Source organism: Dendrobium catenatum, unplaced genomic scaffold (genome assembly GCF_001605985.2).
Source record: "Dendrobium catenatum unplaced genomic scaffold, ASM160598v2 fragScaff_scaffold_176, whole genome shotgun sequence".
Taxonomy (NCBI): domain Eukaryota; kingdom Viridiplantae; phylum Streptophyta; class Magnoliopsida; order Asparagales; family Orchidaceae; genus Dendrobium; species Dendrobium catenatum.
In genome coordinates, this window is record NW_021318638.1 from 244,485 (window position 1) to 262,476 (window position 17,992).

Here is a 17,992-nt window from a genome sequence, read left to right on the forward strand (position 1 = left end):
GCTACTACATGAAAAGTACTTTAACTAGGGGTGTTAATATTTGACACGACTCGAAACCCGACCCAGACTCGACCCAGAAAATGCTGGGTTCAGGTCAACCGTTTGACATATGGGTCGGGTTCGAGTTGACAAAGTCAACCTATTTCAAAAACCAGGTCGGGTTCGGTTTGAAACGAAAACCCAAAACTGAGCTGATTGACCTATTTAGAAACCTTAGCTTCAGCCTTTTGTGGTTCGAGCGTTCGACTTGTTCACGACTCTCGAGCCGTTCACAAGCCGTCACCTGACTTCGGGTTGCTTGCCTGCCACGTTTGTCCTCCTCCACAGCTTGTCCGAGTCGGCCCGACCATCCAGGCCTCTGGATTTTGCCGTCTTTCAGGCTGAGGCGACACTGTAGGAGCTTGTCTGGCCTTTAAAGCTCCCCGTTCCATGGGATCCACCATTCTGCCGCCTTCCTTCGCTGTTTGCCAGGCCGAGCAACTAGCTTGTCCGGCCTGTTGTTCTTCCTCCGCAACCTTCCAGGCCGAGTCGACCACACACCCAAAAGCCCACCTTCAAAGCTCTTCCGACAGCCACAGTTTGCAAGCTTGCCCCCAAGTTTGCAGGTTGGTTTAGGTCAACTCGTAACCCGTGCTTGTCAGATCCAGGTTGGATTTTCTAAGTCATTTTCAAAAACGGTGGTCAATCCGTTTAGACCCGCATCAATCCGGGTTTAACCCAAACCTAACCCGCGAACTTGTTTTGACACCCCTAACTTTAACATCGTCCCCCTCCAAGATTTCAATGGCTCCGCCATAAGCCTCAATCACTACTAGAGATGGAATTCTCTACTTTGCAGTACTTGCTACCATAGGACCTGCTTATGTGGTCAGCAGTGAAGAATCAGCAGTAGAAAAACCTTGATCTAAAAAACCTAGAGGACTTCTAGCAACTTGTCCTGCAAAATGATTATCTTCATATATAATTTGGGCACCAACTATGTCAAAACGAAGGCTTCAAACTCACTCAGTGAGTGTCTCAATAACTTGCTAGAAGTTAAGAAGACTTTAGGCTTATTAGTGGACAACAACGCCCTATCTCCAATCATCACTCACTCAAAATTTTTAAAGTGCTTCTCTTTACCTTCATCCCAATTAGCAACGAGCTTGACCACTACAGGACTACAGTTCGTCTCAACAAAGGCCACCGCTTCACTAGTTGCACCCATAGTTGGTCATTCAGTAGGGGGCCTCCTCCCTAGCCCACAGTCAACTAGACATCATCTAAACTAGAGGAGAGGACTACTTTCCTTGTACTCCCCCAGCTGGCAGCACCCTTTAATCCTTTACTATCTCAACACATGGTAATAGCTTCTACTTACTCTCTCTTTTTACCATTCAGTGATAACAACAAATACTTTCTTTAATTTACTTCTCTTTTTATAACTCGTTTTCAAAGGGTCAAGTGAATTGAGGAACTAAAAATATACTTGTACATCCCCATATAGGTACTTCACAGGGTATCTAACAGGTTCTTACTGGGATATTAGTCCTGAATGACCCCACCTCCTCAAAGAAGCACTCACCACAAAGAAGTTGGCCAGCAAGCTAGTCCCCATTATTCAGCAAAGTCATAGTCATTTTCCCAATGAGGCGATGACATGAAACTCACCAAGGCAAGAAAAATCGAGGAATCATTACCTCGAGTAGGACTTGAACACACCCATCTAAGTTTTAGAAACCACTCGTACAAGCATGAATCGCTTATCCACAATCATCCCTCATGGTCAAGGCGCTTTAGCCGCCACTAACATCCTCGATACAGCTACACCTCTCAGGCATGGAGAATCCTCAGCCTGCAACCTCGTCTACTCAAGAGGACTTGCCCTTTTGCTTCCATAGTTTTGGACCTTGACTCACTAGAATTGCTACCAAGTTCAAATGTAGCATATATACTGAGCCTCAAGGACTTTCCCAGTGCATTCAACCATGAGGACTCACACTAAGGAGTCGCCCCAAGATCAAGGGCCCTATTATATATAGAGATCCCCTTGGAGGTCAATCAGCTAGGCCGCATATCTATGATAACCTATAATAAGTCATATCACACATTATACTTGAGGTTTATTTTTTTTTATTTTCTTAAATGTAGCATTTCCAGTAGCCATCTAAATCCTGTAAATAAATGGTGAAGAGGCATCTTTTGGATCATTTAGACTTTTAAACTTTTAGATACTTTAGGGCTTTTTGATATTCGAAACTACCAGATCTTATTTTTCCTTCTTTCTCTAGATTCTATACTATTCTCTCCCAGGACATATAGAGCTCTCACTCTCTATACTCACTCAAACTCCATTCAATCCTCCAACTGATGGCTTAATATTACTAGTTAGTATGGTCCTGTATCATCTACAAATAAATTTAGATCAAACATGAATAATGATTGGACCTATATGTAGCAAAAATAGCAATTATTCCTTGGGCCTGATTTTGCAAATGGAAGTAAACATTGAAAATGTTTAAAAGTCAATATTTATGAATGCCCTTTTGTTTGGTAAGTTTAAATTTGCATATATATATCCTTATAGGAAAGATTTTCAAAATTTCTACTTCATTACTTTATGTTCCAAACGAGATTTAGGGATGCCATATTATCAAGATAGTCTTTGAAAAAAGGAAAACTGAAACCTTTATAATTAGCAACAAGGAAAACCTACATCAATTCCTAAGAATGAAGGACAACAAATAATTTGACCAGAAATAAACTAGTCTGGAGGTGCGTCAATTCTGCTTCAGCTAGAATGTCTGATGCAGAACATCTTTAACTATGGGTTCATCACCTAGTAAACCATAGTTCAACCTTTCTTGAATTAGATTAGTTTGACTCATTTTTTGTTGCAATGATGTTGTGGATGAAATTTCACACAATCACAGTCCACATGATTTCTAAATGAAAACAATGCAACATAAAGTTTATATCTGAATTTAAAACATGTAAATGCAATAATCAGTTTCCTTACAATAACTTTAGCTCTGGTTATTGATTTTGATTTTGAGTCAATAACATAGATCTCTTCAAAATCAAGTATAAATTCAGGGTCATCAATACGTCTGTTCCTGTAATGTTTTGTGAGGAAAACCTGCAAGGAGAAACATACAACTTTTAGTCCATCAAGACAAAACAAAAATACGTGATTGCCAATTAAAATCTCAAATTAGAATATTAGAGGAAAAATATCCTCAAGCTACAACAAATATTTTTAATTCACTGGTTATTGCTTACACCCAATCTGTCGCATCCAGCCGTCAAATTGTTTCCAGTTATAAGCAAGAAGTGTTCAATAACTTTAAGCAAACCAATAAGAATTGAAAGAAGAAAGATCTCTTTCAACAAAGAAGGAAAACATAAGCAAGCTCCAATCACTAGAGATCCACCAAATAATATCAATTGGTTTTTCACGCACACTAAGAAAATTAAAGAATCACAAACGTGGCGTTAACTCACACTTGAAAATAGTGAGAAATATAATAATAACTAGTACACCTACGGATGGACTGTGATAAGCAAAATGTTACCTGGGAAAATAAAGGGAAAAACATAGGTTAAGTATCCTTGATATTGACAGCAATAGCTTCAGAAGCTATAAAACTACTATTCAAAAACCAAATTGCTTACTAATCATAAAATGCTAACAATAATGAGGTGGCAATCATGATTTTGGCAGTAGTGCTGGTGAAATAACAGAGTAATAGTGCAAATTTACACCTAGGAAAATATTTAATGTTGCTGAAAAATTCTTTCCGGTCACAATCATGGAATAAGAATCATAATATATTGCTCCAATCAGCACGTCATACTACACTAAATTGGTATAATTTGACATATTTGAATTATTAATTGCACGAGGCATCAATATGTACCTTTAAGATTTCCCTATCAGTCTTATATAGTGGATCACGAGGTGCATCTATTGGTGGCTCAGTAACATTGTAACAGCCAAAATCTGTTTTGGAGCAACGTATGTACTGTAAGATACAAAGCAAGGAAATACAGTTAGTCAAATATGTACTAAAGAGAGCACAAAAAAAGAATATGCTGAAGTTCATATTTATATTTACCAATCAAAGATTGCTGACAATTTATTTTACATTCTTAAACTTCCCTGAGCATGAGGTGGAGCAAAAAAGTCGGCATATATCATTATCATCATCAGCCTTATCCCAACTATATACTTCTATTTTATGAATCCTAATTCTCCATTTAGTCCCATTGAGGTTTTCATGAGATGTCAATTGTATTTTTCACAGATCTTTCTCCATACTTTCTATCAATGTCACTTTTGATCTACACCCCCTTTTCTTTTGTAATCCTTTGCTATCAATTTTATTTACTTATCCTACTACTATTCTTCTATCCTCGGTTTTACATTCCCAGACCATCAAAATTTATGTACCATACCTATATTGCATATGTGTTTTTCCTACTATTTGTTCATTATAAGCATTTGTTAAATCTGACTTCATAATTTTATCTCATATTCATCTTAACATTCTCCTTTCTATCATACACAATTAAGCACTCAATGATTTTTTTCCACCTTCACTTTGATTCATATAACATAACCAGTCTACTTGCAATTTTATAAAACTTAATTTCAAGACTTCATTATTTCTCTTATCACATAATACTGTTGAGACGCTTATCTATTTTAACCACCAAATCTTAAATAATTTTCTAATTCTTTTATAAATTAGAATTAAGATATTAAGCTTATCACACATATATCACTTAAAAACAATTATTTCACACACTAAAATTGCATGTCGAATACTTAGTCTTTATTCTACTAATCCTTAGGCCCTTTAAATTCAAATTATTTTCTCCATTGTACTGATTTTTTACTCATTTTAGACTGCAAATTAGAATTATTATCATTTGTATAACGCAATCCTCCACTTTTCTCATCCAGGACTTGGGACCTAGCAACGGCAGTGTTTATCTATTTTAACCACCAAATATTAAATAATTTTCTAATTCTTTTATAAATTAGAATTAAGATATTAAGCTTATCACACATATATCACTTAAAAACAATTATTTCACACACTAAAATTGCATGTCGAATACTTAGTCTTTATTCTACTAATCCTTAGGCCCTTTAAATTCAAATTATTTTCTCCATTGTACTGATTTTTTACTCATTTTAGACTGCAAATTAGAATTATTATCATTTGTAAACAGTATAAGCCAAGATTCCCATCTTTTTACAGCCTTTATAACTATCTTAAATAACAATACAAAAAAAATTTATGAATTTGATACTGATCTCTAACATGACATTAATGTGAATAGGAAATATTGGACATCTTAGGGTCTAGGTTTTATTAATGTAAACTTAAAATAGGATGTGAAAAACAAGCATATAAAAGAACAAATTCCATGTCCGTCAACTCTTAGTTTAAGCAAATATTAATCTTTTTTTTTTTTAAATCAGAAAACACATACAACTCACTCCACTTAATAACTTTATGGTCGTAAAAATCTAAAATTTTTAATAAAATATAAAATTGAATGAAAGTAAAGCAACATTAAAAAGAGACAACAAATAATACAAAATTATGCCAAATTTGACAAAATCTTAATAACACAAACAACCGAAACTACAACAACAACATCAAACCTTTATCCCACTATATGGGGTCAGCTACATAAATCATTTTTCACCATTGTATTCTATTAAGAGTCAAATTCTCATTTAAATCTAATAAAGAAAAGAACATTTATATTATTTTCTAACTAAGTCTTTTTAGGTCTACTTCTACCTTTCTTAACAGAAGTCAAATTTAATACATCTACTCTCAAACTGGGTCATCAAAATGCCAATGTTTTATATGACCAAACAAGCTAAGGTGACTCTCTTTAATCTTATCTGCCACTACATCCACTCCAACACAAACAACCACAACTAAAATAATGAAAAGAGGTACAAAGGAAAGAAGTAACCTAACTGTTAATCTAGGCCTTACATTGATAAAACAAGAAATTTGTCCTAAAAGATATTATGAAGAATTGCACCACTCGAATCATTAACTTAAAACTAGGGTATTTGACCATATACACATTATTAGAGCACCTATTTTCAAAGAAAATGATTTTAGCGTGTCATATAAGATCTTTATTTATTAACTGAATAAATTGATTTTTTTTAATTAAACCTTGGCTATTTGGTAGAATTTACAGGCTGTTGTGAACCATATTCAAGCATTGTAATTTTAATGATAACAAACATTATTGTGTCTGTTACTACTTTCTCTTATTTCTGAGATATTATGTTATGTGTTTGTGCATACTAATGTTTCAAGAAATCAGTCCACTGTTCACTTGCAATTTTGATCAGCCTAAGACTGGGATTTTTAGGATTACAGTTGATTTTCATTTTATTCTATATTTTCTCTTTTCTTGAGTCATGTCATGTAATTGGGTGAATAATATTGTTGAGTAACCTAGCACACACACAGGAGGAGAGAGAAATATTTTTTGAGAGAGTTATTTTTTTAGGGAGCTTGTACTGTACGAAACTAGTTTCGTATTGTACGAAGTACTTCATACTGTACGATTTTAATTCATACTGTATAAACTATTGGACTCTGTCAAAACCCTAGCCGTCAAGGATAAGAAAGATACTAATTTTGTACTAATCATACAGTACGATTTAGATCGTACAGTATGATTTAGATTGTACTGTACTGTGGGCTCCGAAAATTCGGCCCCGACCTCCCCACCGCGCGACTGTTTGCTTTTCTTTTTTGGCGAGGGGAGTTTTAATGGAATTAAGTTTCGGGCTAAATTTGGAAGGCAGATGGGTTTGTAGATAAGACACTACCCAGAGATTTCGCCCTCATTTTGCGAGGACTTTATGATATGAGTTCTGGTTTCCTATAGGCGCAAGCCCCTATAGTTAATTATCCCTCCCGATCACGAGAGAGAACTTTTGATTAAGGCTAGTCATCAATCAGATACGCAGAGATACGCATTATCTGGCATATAGTAGCAGCATGGGTTTGGGTATTGAAGATTGGAAGTTTGAAGATTTGATATTTAAAATAGAAATTTCACTATCTTTCACTTAAAGCGGATGGTGGGGGAATGGATGATGGACCCGATCAAGATCACATGGTTCCGTCAGCCCGGGCCATCGTGGTCCCTGGTCTACTTAGTCAGAGGAGGTAGTCGACCCAACCTGACAGAAGGATCCTTGTCGGCAGCCATGGGTTGCTTCATCCAAGGTACCTTGTAGACCTGGGTTGGATGTTTGCCTAAGGGGACAAATTTGAATCCACCTTAACTGATAGAGGGCTTCGTGCCCTATCGATCGATCATATCATATTAATTCATATCTCAATGATTTAATGCCAATAAGGAGCGTATTAGCTCTGGCCATAACCAGTATTTCATGGTGCCATTTAGCGGCAAAACCACTCGGTTCAGAGGGCCCCGGGTCATAACCGTTTATCCTGCGGTGCCATTTGGCGGCAAAATCGCCAGTTAGAGGACACGTACCACGTCCTTACTGGCAGGAGATTGTTTGGGAATAGATTCTAGTGATATTTTCGACTAGGCATTAGCTCTTTGAGAGCTGAAGTTATATCTGAATTTATCCACCTCGGTAAACTGTTGCGGAGGGTGGATGAATAATGCTTTGAGTGATTGATGGATAATTTCAAATTTAAATATCTTAAATTTGGGATTTTTGAATTTTGAGTGGACTATTGGGAGGCATTTGAAAATATTTGTGAACCCCTCTGGTTGAGATCTTCATTCAACACGGCTATCATCGAGGTGTTCGGGTCATTTCTCTATGTTGATTAAACCTTGTCGACCCTATCAACTTAATGATAGGGGATCGGGTTTCTCGTAGGCTTTATGCCTTTGTTCATGAATTTTCTTTGTTGAAGGCCTTGAAGGCCCAATATGAATGCACAAAATAAATATTCTAGTCAACTTCGTGACCGCATATTTATCCGATATCTCGAATCCTGTCTACTCCTATTTATCTACTTAGGATGATCGGGTTTCGTAGGCTTCATGCCTTTTGTTTAATGAATTCTCTTAATTATAGGCCTTGAAGGCCTAATATGAATGCAATAAAACAAATATACTAACCATCGCGACTGTATACTTGTTTGTTGGTTCGAACCCTGTTGACTTCTATTGACCCGTATAGAAGGATCAGGTTCGAACTTGAATTCACTTATTGACCCGCGCAGCATCCCTAGACATCACATGTGTACTAATAACATGCTTGCCAGGGCCCATGCGAGGTCTAAAGCAGCATTTTGTGGGTTTTACAATATAAGCCATAATAAAAATAAAGGCGGGATATAGATTTTTGAATTGAAACATTTTTTACTCTTTTGTTTGAGTTTTTCTGTATCCTGTATTTAGTACAGGTGGTGACAAGAACTCCGGCGAGAAGATCTGCTTCAGGTGGAGATCTCCTGAGAAGGTGATTGAATCTACCTTCTGCCCTGTTCATTGAAACATCCTGTTTTATCTCTCAGCCGGCATCAGGCATCCTCATGCACAGATAGAATCTTAAGATCTAAAATCTTACTCTCAAAAATAGTTTTGTTAATATTCTTTAAATACCCTCATCTAATCCTAAAAAATTTTTTTACTTTATTTTTTATTTTTTGCCAGTTTATTTTAAAGTCCAAAATTAATAATCGATGTTGAGTACATAAATTTTCGCTCAGAATAACTTTATAATTTTTGCAATCTAAACGATCTAATTTTCTTATAAGAAAATAATCAATCTGCATTTTACTATATCCATTTTTATAAGTGATAAGATGTTCATCTCTCTTCTTAAAAAAGTATTAGCTATTAAGAAATCATAAGCTAAAAAAAATTTAATATAGTCTTACCACCTTCATTTGTCGTTCCAAACTCATGGCCACCATGAATGCTTTTAAAATTATCTATCTATCTACCAGCATGTCCATTTAAATCTTCTCAAATAAAAACTCTTTCTTCAAGAGGTATCTTTTGTATTAATTCTACTAAGTCATTTCAAAATTTTAATTTTGAACTCATATCCAAATCTACTTGAGGAGCATAAACACTTATAATATTAATAATCTTAGCATCAACAACAATATTTAAAGTTATAATTGTATCTCTAATTCTATTAATTTGTATAACATTATCCTTCAAACTCTTATCTATAATCACACATACACAATTTCTAGTATGACTCCTACCCGAATACCAAAGTTTATATCCTAAACTATTAATCTCCTTAGTTTTCTCTCCAACCCATTTAGTTTTCTCTCCAACCCATTTAGTTTTCTGAATGCATATAATATTTATCTTCCTATGAATCATAATATCGATTAATTCCATTAATTTTCCTGTAAGGGAGCCTATATTCCAAGTTCTTATTCTAATTTTAATTTCATGGACTAGCTTCTTTTCCCTCATTCGTCGTTGATGTGGGAACACTTTCCTATTTAACACTGCACCCGGTCGCCGGTGCAGCGGCACTTGCACACTTGTCATTGTATTTAGGCCATACAATGCGTCGCATCCCGGGGACGCCCTAACATTAACACAATTTTTTAAAGGATTCATGTCATGATTAGACAAGTTTTACGCTGGTTGTCGACTACCTAATGCAACCCTCCACTTTTCTCATCCAGGACTTGGGATCTAGCAACGACAGTGTTTGAGATTGAGAATTGAGAATTGAAGAGAGGGATTACAAAAAATTATGTTCAGGATAACCCTTGCCTATTTAACACTGCACCCGGTCGCCAGTGCAGCGGCTCTTGCACACTTGTCATTGTATTCAGGCCATACAATGTGTCGCATCCCGGGGACGCCCTAACATTAACACAATTTTTTAAAGGATTCATGTCATGATTATTCGATAAGTTTACGCTGGTTGTCGACTACCTAATGCAACCCTCCACTTTTCTCATCCAGGACTTAGGACCTAGCAACGACAGTGTTACTAAGTAAAGAAATATAATGGTTCAAAAATGGTGAGGTGTAGCGAGTGGGAAACCCAAGAAAGGTAGAAATCACCTCATTAGGACTACATTGGTCCATCATCCAAAGGCTATCAAGCATAAAATCACTTAGCATAGAAGTCAGTCGAACCACCCAACAATGAGACTTATTATCAATAAATATGAATTGCATCATTTAGAATAGTCTCGTGATCTTAAACCAATGAAGGAAAACTCAAATTTCCTAAACAGACAAATTCTATGATGAGGATTTGGAAAAAATAAAGTCCTAATAATATATAGAATTACCTATGAAAATAAATGAACGTAATAGCCCACTTATATGTAACTAGAGCTACTCAATCAAGCATACAATCTTGTCAGGGACAAAATTGTGTCTACCAAGCATAATAAGATAATACATACATGATAAAAGAGCTATATTTTAGGTATCATTGTACGTAATGCATAATTATATGTCCTGACGTAAAGGTAAAGAAGGCATTAATTGTCTCAAAAAAAATTTCTCAATATTTTAATCTATTTGCAAACTAGATTTTCATCATGTTTATTTTGTGGTATTATGAACCGGCTCAGGCAGATGCAAACCTACAAATATAGAGCATGCAAAAGTTTATCACTTATGATTAATATTCATCAATTACGGTTTTCCAGGTAATGCTCATGGCATGAGAGTGAATGGCTCCATTATGACTATTCATCAACTATTCGAGCAGATTGGATCTAGCATTTTTTTTTTTTTGGTTAAACGTCATTTGTGCACATACTAAGAGTTTATTGGATACTGATTTTTTATATTAACAAAGGCATTAGGTGAACAAATGTTACAGGACCACTTCAAATATCCATATTGGTCAAGTTCACATAATCGGACTGATTCATACCTATTTTGCCAAACTACAGCCAACTGAATAGTTGCTCGGTGGACATGATTGGTCGGGTAATTCTTGTTGATCTAAGGTTTCATTGAGCTTGCATGGTCATCCAAATTTGTCAAGCCAAATTCAATGAATTAGCTGGTTGATGAACTTTGTGGATTTTGACTAAACTTAATGCTCTTGACATGCCTAAACAACAACCAACTCAGCTCAAGTTGATGTCTAATTAACATGGTTGTTTAGTGTGGGCTCCAAAAATTCGCGCCTTGGTCTCCCCTTGGCTGTGCTTTCTTTTTGCTTTCAAGGGGAGTTCTAACAAATTAGATTCTGGGGTAAATTTTCAGAAGGCAAATTAGGATTGTAGATAAGACACTACTCAGAGATTTCACCCTCATTTTGCAAGGACTCTATGATTTGAGTTCTGGTTTACTATAGGCGCAAGCCCCTACAGTTAATTACCCCTCCCAGTAACGAGAGAGAACTTTCGATTAAGGCTAGTCTTTGATGAATACATCAAACCAGTGGATATGTGATATTCGGCATATAGTAGAAGCATGGGGTTTTGGGTTTTGGAATTTGATATTTAAAATTGAAATTTTCACCATCTTGCACTTAAAGTGGATGGTGGGGGTAGTGATGATGAGCCCGATCAAGATCCCATGGTTCCATCGTCCCGGGTCATCGTGGTCCCTGGTCTACTTAGCCAAAGGAGGTAGTCGACCCAACCTGACAGAAGGATCCTTGTCAGCAACCATGAGTTGCGTCGTTTAAGGATATCTTGTAGACTTGGGGTGGATGTTTATTTAAGAAGACAAATTTGAATCCACCTTAGCTGACAGAGGACTTTATGCCCTATCGATCATATCGTATTGATCATATTTCAAGGATTTAGTGTCATTGGGAAGCATACGAACTCTAGCCATGACCGTAATTTAGTGATGTCATTTGGAGGCAAAACATTCAGTTCAAAGGGTCCCGGTCATAACTGTTTATCTATGGTGCCATTTAGCAGCGAAACCTATGATGTGGTGCCATTTAGCAGCGAAATCTATGATGTGGTGTCATTTTGTGGCAAAAACAACAGTTACAGGACACATGCCACATCTTTACTGGCAAGAGACAGATTGAGAATGAATCCTAGTGATATTCTCGACTAGACATTAGCTTTTTGTTTGTGGCTCATGCGGATGTATAATTGCAAGTGCATTTTCTTGTATATGTGTACTCATATTGTGGTGCACGTGTGGGGGAATTTTTGTAATATTTGACTCCGGTCATTTGTGCGAGCAACTGCCATTTGAATGCATCATTCTATTTGGAAGCTCGAAAATGCCTTATGTCTGCTTGTATACATGTTGCGGATATGGTGGCATGACATCGTACTATGGTCATTTGCCCGCTTCGTACAGGCAAACTGTCGTGCACTACTTGTCGCTTTCTGCAAGTAGATTGTTATGCACTAACGAATCTCTTGCTATTGCTTGTAGATACTTGTATTCATCACGAGCTTCTATGCTGGCTCGTAAATGGCTCGTACTTGCTAAAATTCTTCCGCATTGGCTATAACCCTATTTGTATTTTTCTTGTAGATTGCAAATTGAGTGTATGACGGGTCTTCTACAACGACTTGTAAGATTTTACATTTATTGCATTTTTTTGCTACACTTTTTTGTAGATTGAACCACTGTATGCATTATAGACTTTCTATCGTCATTCATGGGCGAACTGTATTGAATGCAAATCTCCTAGTGTTGTTTGCATTAACTACAACTCTTATTGCATTAGCTTATAGGTAGTGTATGATGGATCTCTTATAATAGCTTGTAAGGTATTTGCATTTGCCAATGATCCTCTACACTTGCACATAGGTATCATCTTGTATGCATGCGAGTCTCCTACAAGGGCATGTAGGATACCAGCATTAGGATCATTTAATGTCACCAATTGGGGTGTCAAAAATAGATTTTTTGGACGAGTTCGAGTCTAACCCCAAATTGACCTGCTCTCGACTGCCACAACCCAAACCCGACCTGATACAAAAATGGGTTAGAAATCTGAACCCGGACCCAGACCCGGTCCGCTCGAGTCTCCTACAAGGGCATGTAGGATACCAGCATTAGGATCATTTAATGTCACCAATTGGGGTGTCAAAAATGGATTTTTGGGACGAGTTCGAGTCTAACCCCAAATTGACCTGCTCTCGATTGCCATAACCCGAACCCGACCTGATACACAAATGGGTTAGAAATCTGAACCCGGACCTGGTCCGCTCGACCTAACACGAGAACCAGCAGAGCAGGAGACATCGAGCACTAGTGCGAGCATGGCTGGGTGGTACGCGGTCATGCTTTGTGGGCTAGATGCGATCATGCTCTGTGGGTTAGACACAATCACGCTCTATGTGATGGACGCGGTCACGCGCTATTGGCTTGAGTGGGATGCGTGTAGCTTACGAGTGGGAGCGCGACTGGGGGCAAAACGCGATGCAAGCTGATGCGGTCACTGACTCAAGCGGATGCGATGTGAGCGAGAACGAGCGGGGCGTGATGCAGGCTGATGCGGTCACGCGGATGCGATGCAGGCAAGACCGAGCAGGAGGGATGAGATTCGAGTCAAAGGTCCAGGTGAGATGCGAGCAGGAGGTACGAGCAACATTTTTTGGTGAATTTCTGGTTAATGGGTTAAACCAGACACGGCCTAATTTTTCTAACGGGTCGGCATGAACGTGACCTGTTTGTTAAAGGGTCAACCCAAAACCGAAATTTTTGGGTCAGGTTTTCGGGTTTTGTCATAAACTAACACCCTAACCATCAACAATCCTAAAAGCTGGATATGATGGATGATCTATTTTTTAAGGTTTCATAGGTACATAGTCATATACATAGTGCTCAAGACATTCAAATGAGTCTTCCATCATCACCTCTGCAAAGACAAAGATGCTAACTCAAGCCTACTCACAAGAATATATCCAACAAAAATTACAAAGAGTACAGAAATATACTATAAGTGATCAAAGAGACATATGCACAACCGCAAATAAATAATTTACATGACAATCAATAATAAGAAGTATGGGAGCAAGTCTGCCAAGGAGAAAGCATCAAAACACTGAAGGCAATAACATGAAAAATGGATAAATGCCTCTAGGAGGATAGATTGTATGAGAATCCCAATGCAAGATTAATAAAGTGTGCAAAAAAATTAAGAAATAAAAATAAAGGGCACTCTAAAGTAAGATAAAAATCATGGACCTATTAACCAGGCTTTGATGGTCAATGAAATCGAAGAATAAACAGCACTTAATTTAGGCTTTATTTTTTTTCTGAATAATGCTAGAACCTCACTGTGATCTATTAAGTTAAATGCGTTCCTATATTCGAAGAAAATTCTCTTATAATTTTTCTAATTCATTATTCATCCTCCGAATACCAAGACTACAGAAAATTTAAAGTCTTAACCACGCAAGAAAAATCCCCCACCACAACCCATAAAACCAAATTTCATGAAACGATTTTTTTTTTTTTTTTGGGGGGGTGGTAGAAAACCGCAATCAGAACAAGGTAAACAAAATCATTTCAATAGAACGAGAGAACTACCAACTTAGATTATTTGAGAATTAAATTTTCTTGCAAACAGGAAATGCGTGCCTATCAAACTACTGCAAATATCTGATATGTTTGATGAACAAAAAAAATATTAATAATAAGGGGAATGCCATATAACACTCTGCAGCAGCATATCAACAATTCCTATCTTAAAAAAGAACAGATTCAGCTAACTAATTTATCAAAAAAAAAAAAAATACAAAGAATGTGGGTATATAACAAATTAAGCGAATGAAAGGTCAATAGTTTACCTTCTGAGGCATCGCAGCAATAACCTTAGGAATCGAATACACATCGTTGTCCGGTGGGGTGACGTACATCTGTTTGTACAAATGCCAAAATAAATTACAATTAACCTTGCACAAAGAAAGCAAGGATCATTTCATGTCAATGAACAAAGCAGACCTCTCTAAAGTCATAGACGTTATTATCGGGGTCAGGCGGCTTTCGGATGAAAAAATCGCAGTGTAGAAGGCTAATCTTGTGGAACTCCTCCTCGTTAATCCGGTAATCTACCACCTTCTCCGACTCCGTGCCCTGGGTGGAGACGAAGCTGCTGCTTTGAATCATCTCAATGTCATCCGACGATGAACCATCTGCCTGCGGAATGGGGACTCCAAGAAGGTGATCGTACTCCACGTCATAGTCCTTCTTGTTGTCCAGCTCCTCCACTTCGTCCTCGTCAGCGTCAATGTCGTAATCGTTACCGCCAACAGAATCGACGTCGACATCATCTGCAGCGACGGTTAAGTCTCTCACTTTACGCCTACGGAGACGATGCCAAGTGGGAGTAGTGATAAAGAGAGAACAAGGAAAGAAGGAGGTGGAAATTGGAGGTGCGGCGGCGAGTAGGTGATAAGGTTTTGGGGCAAGAGTTCGATGTGAAGAAGGTAATGACAGATAAGTTGAGAGGGATGACAAGGAGACAGAAGCCCCTGCCATTACGTGCCGGCTCACCGTTAATTCCCGCAACCGCGAGCTATTTGCTAATAGCTTGAAAGCATGGTTTTAAAAATCTAACGGGACACATATCGGTTGGTTGGAGATTAGGCTATCAATTAAAAAATTTTAGATTTGAGTCTCGTTTATGGGTTTAGGATTTACCCGTTTAATGGACCATCTTAGCAAATAACATGGTTCCATCGCTCAACCAACGGATCGGACCAATTTGTAGAGAACCGTGCCATTTTAAAATGGTGAATTACGAGGGGTTGATTTCGAATTGATGTAATTATACAAATTTGTTTCTTAAATCATATTTACTAATTCTACATCTCCTCTCGTTCTTGACTCTATCCCCAACCATACATTATTCTGATCCCATTTGTGACCTCCTACTGAGACGAAGGCCTCGCCAGAGCTATTCGTCTTGGTCGGCATCTCCTCAATCCTCAATTGATACTAGGCCTCTTTCACAATTTGTTGGCTCAAGAAAAATGGCACGAATGCATGAATCCCGATTTGCAATTGTAGAATTCTATTTCCCTTAGGTCAGATTGCAATTAACCAAATTTCCTCTGATGGTAGTGTCAAAGTTTAATTATATATGAAGTCCTTACTTTCCATGAGTGCAAGCACTCATAATTAATTACCCCTTTTAATATGTAAGAGATAACTCTCAATTAAGGATAAATAAATTTTAGGTATTTACTCTCAATTCTGAGAAAAATTGAGGTAAACCCGATCAAAATCTTGTGGTTACATCGTCCTGGGTTATACTATAGGTTTCAGTATACCAATACTACAATCAGTGACCGTAGTGTCCATGAAATCTGATTAGTAGCCATGGGTTGCCTCCTCTCATGGATCCCGAGTAAGTTGAAGTGGTTAAATGTGGATTTTAGTTTTAATTTTATTTGGGTTTTGAGGTTTATATCTATTAGAATACTCAAAGTTAATTTGATTTGAGATTTCTAACTTCCTTTAGAAGTTACCCAGAACTTTGAATTGAAGCTGGTCTTACAACTTTCATAGAAAGTAGCCTGTATGTTTAATTTGGAATAAGCTTATGGCTCTATTTATGAGTTGCCCGAAGATGGGTCTTACAACCTAGCTCTATAGCAAGACTACCTAGGGATTTAATTATTTGGATAGGATAGGTTTTACTGCTTCCTTGTAGAAGTAGCCTAATTATGGGTCTTACAACTTAAAATTTTTTGATTAAGATGCCCATAAATTTGAAATTTTGAATGGACAATAGTTGTTTGACATCAGACTGTGATTTCCAGTTATTTATAGCCCGATAGTTACTAGTTTGACACTTACAATCTAGCAGTTGTTATTGTGTGACACTAGTGTTTTTACTACAGTGATTTATTTTCTTATTTTACTAGTTTTTATCAGTGCCAGTAGCTTACTTTTTCTACACTAGTGTACTAGTAGTTTTTAGTAGCATTTGCAGTTTGTTGTATTTAGCATTTATTTTGATATGAATTTGATTTCAATGTCTAATTAATTTCCTTAGTTTGTTGCAGGAGCTCATATAAGATAACTTTTGAGAGCTTATAGAGTGTGTTGTGAAAAATCTTGAGAGTTGTGTATTGAGTTGAGAGTTTATAAGTTGGAGAGCATTGTCTGAGTTGAGTGTTGTTTATGTTGTTGTGAACTTGAAAGCTTGTTGTTTGAGTTGAGTTGAGAGTTTGAGTTATTCAATTGTTGTCTGTACAGGGGTTTGGAGAGTTTGAGAGCATTGTTGAGCGTTATATGTATGGGTCTGATTAGTAGAAAATAATATTTCTTTCCTTGTATTTTTCTTTCATAACTTTAACTAAGCAATTAACCAAAAGTAAAATTTCTAGTTAAATGTATTAATCTCACTTTTAACACTCATATTTTAAAACTCTTGTATTTAAAATTTTAAATTTATGTATTTTAAAATTTTTATTTAAAATGATCTCATATTAAAAAACTATTGAATTTAAAAGTGCTCGTAGCTTTAAAATTAACCAATTAATTTCAATATATTAATTATTATGACTATTTAAAATGCCACAATAATTCAAAGTTTTACATTCAATATTATCTATGCAAAATTTATTAATGAGAGGTCTCATTTGGAAACATTTGAAGCACTTCAAGATAGTCTTTGGACTGAAATGATATCCAAAAATTCTTTTTTAAGTTGGATGACATTTGGGAGAATGATGAGAAGTTGGATAAAAGTAAATGGAAGAATATACTCGTCCCTTTGGTAGTAGGCTTTTAGTAACTCAAATGAATTTAATTGCAATGATGATTTCAAAGGTCATTAAAAAGCCTTGAGAGCGAGTGTTTGCTACTTCTCAACTTTTGTGCATTAGATGATGTGATAACTCTAATGCTCATAAAAAATTTCCAATTGATTAATTATTTTGATTAATTTAAATCAATTAAGTTCCATAAAATATTAATTAACTAAATTAGTTAAGTAATATTCAAAAATCAATTTTTTAACATTTTAATTGAATTAATTTTAATTGAATCATAGTTCAAGTTGAATTGATCTATAGATTTCTAA

The 17,992-nt window shown here is 36.5% G+C and overlaps 1 protein-coding gene across 1 annotated transcript in view; it reads right to left on the minus strand.

Moving 5' to 3' along the window:
• The window catches only part of LOC110111354, a 28,822-nt gene extending 13,337 nt beyond the window's left edge, over nt 1-15,485 (minus strand). The window contains exons 1-4 of the mRNA XM_020843179.2: nt 14,902-15,485; nt 14,748-14,816; nt 3,900-4,004; nt 2,999-3,118 (exon numbers count right to left, since the gene is read on the minus strand). Of these exons, the coding sequence (XP_020698838.1) occupies nt 2,999-3,118; nt 3,900-4,004; nt 14,748-14,816; nt 14,902-15,438 (831 nt within the window). The 5' untranslated portion in view covers nt 15,439-15,485. The remainder of the gene's footprint in view (nt 1-2,998; nt 3,119-3,899; nt 4,005-14,747; nt 14,817-14,901) is intronic.
• Nucleotides 15,486-17,992: the final 2,507 nt, after the last annotated feature.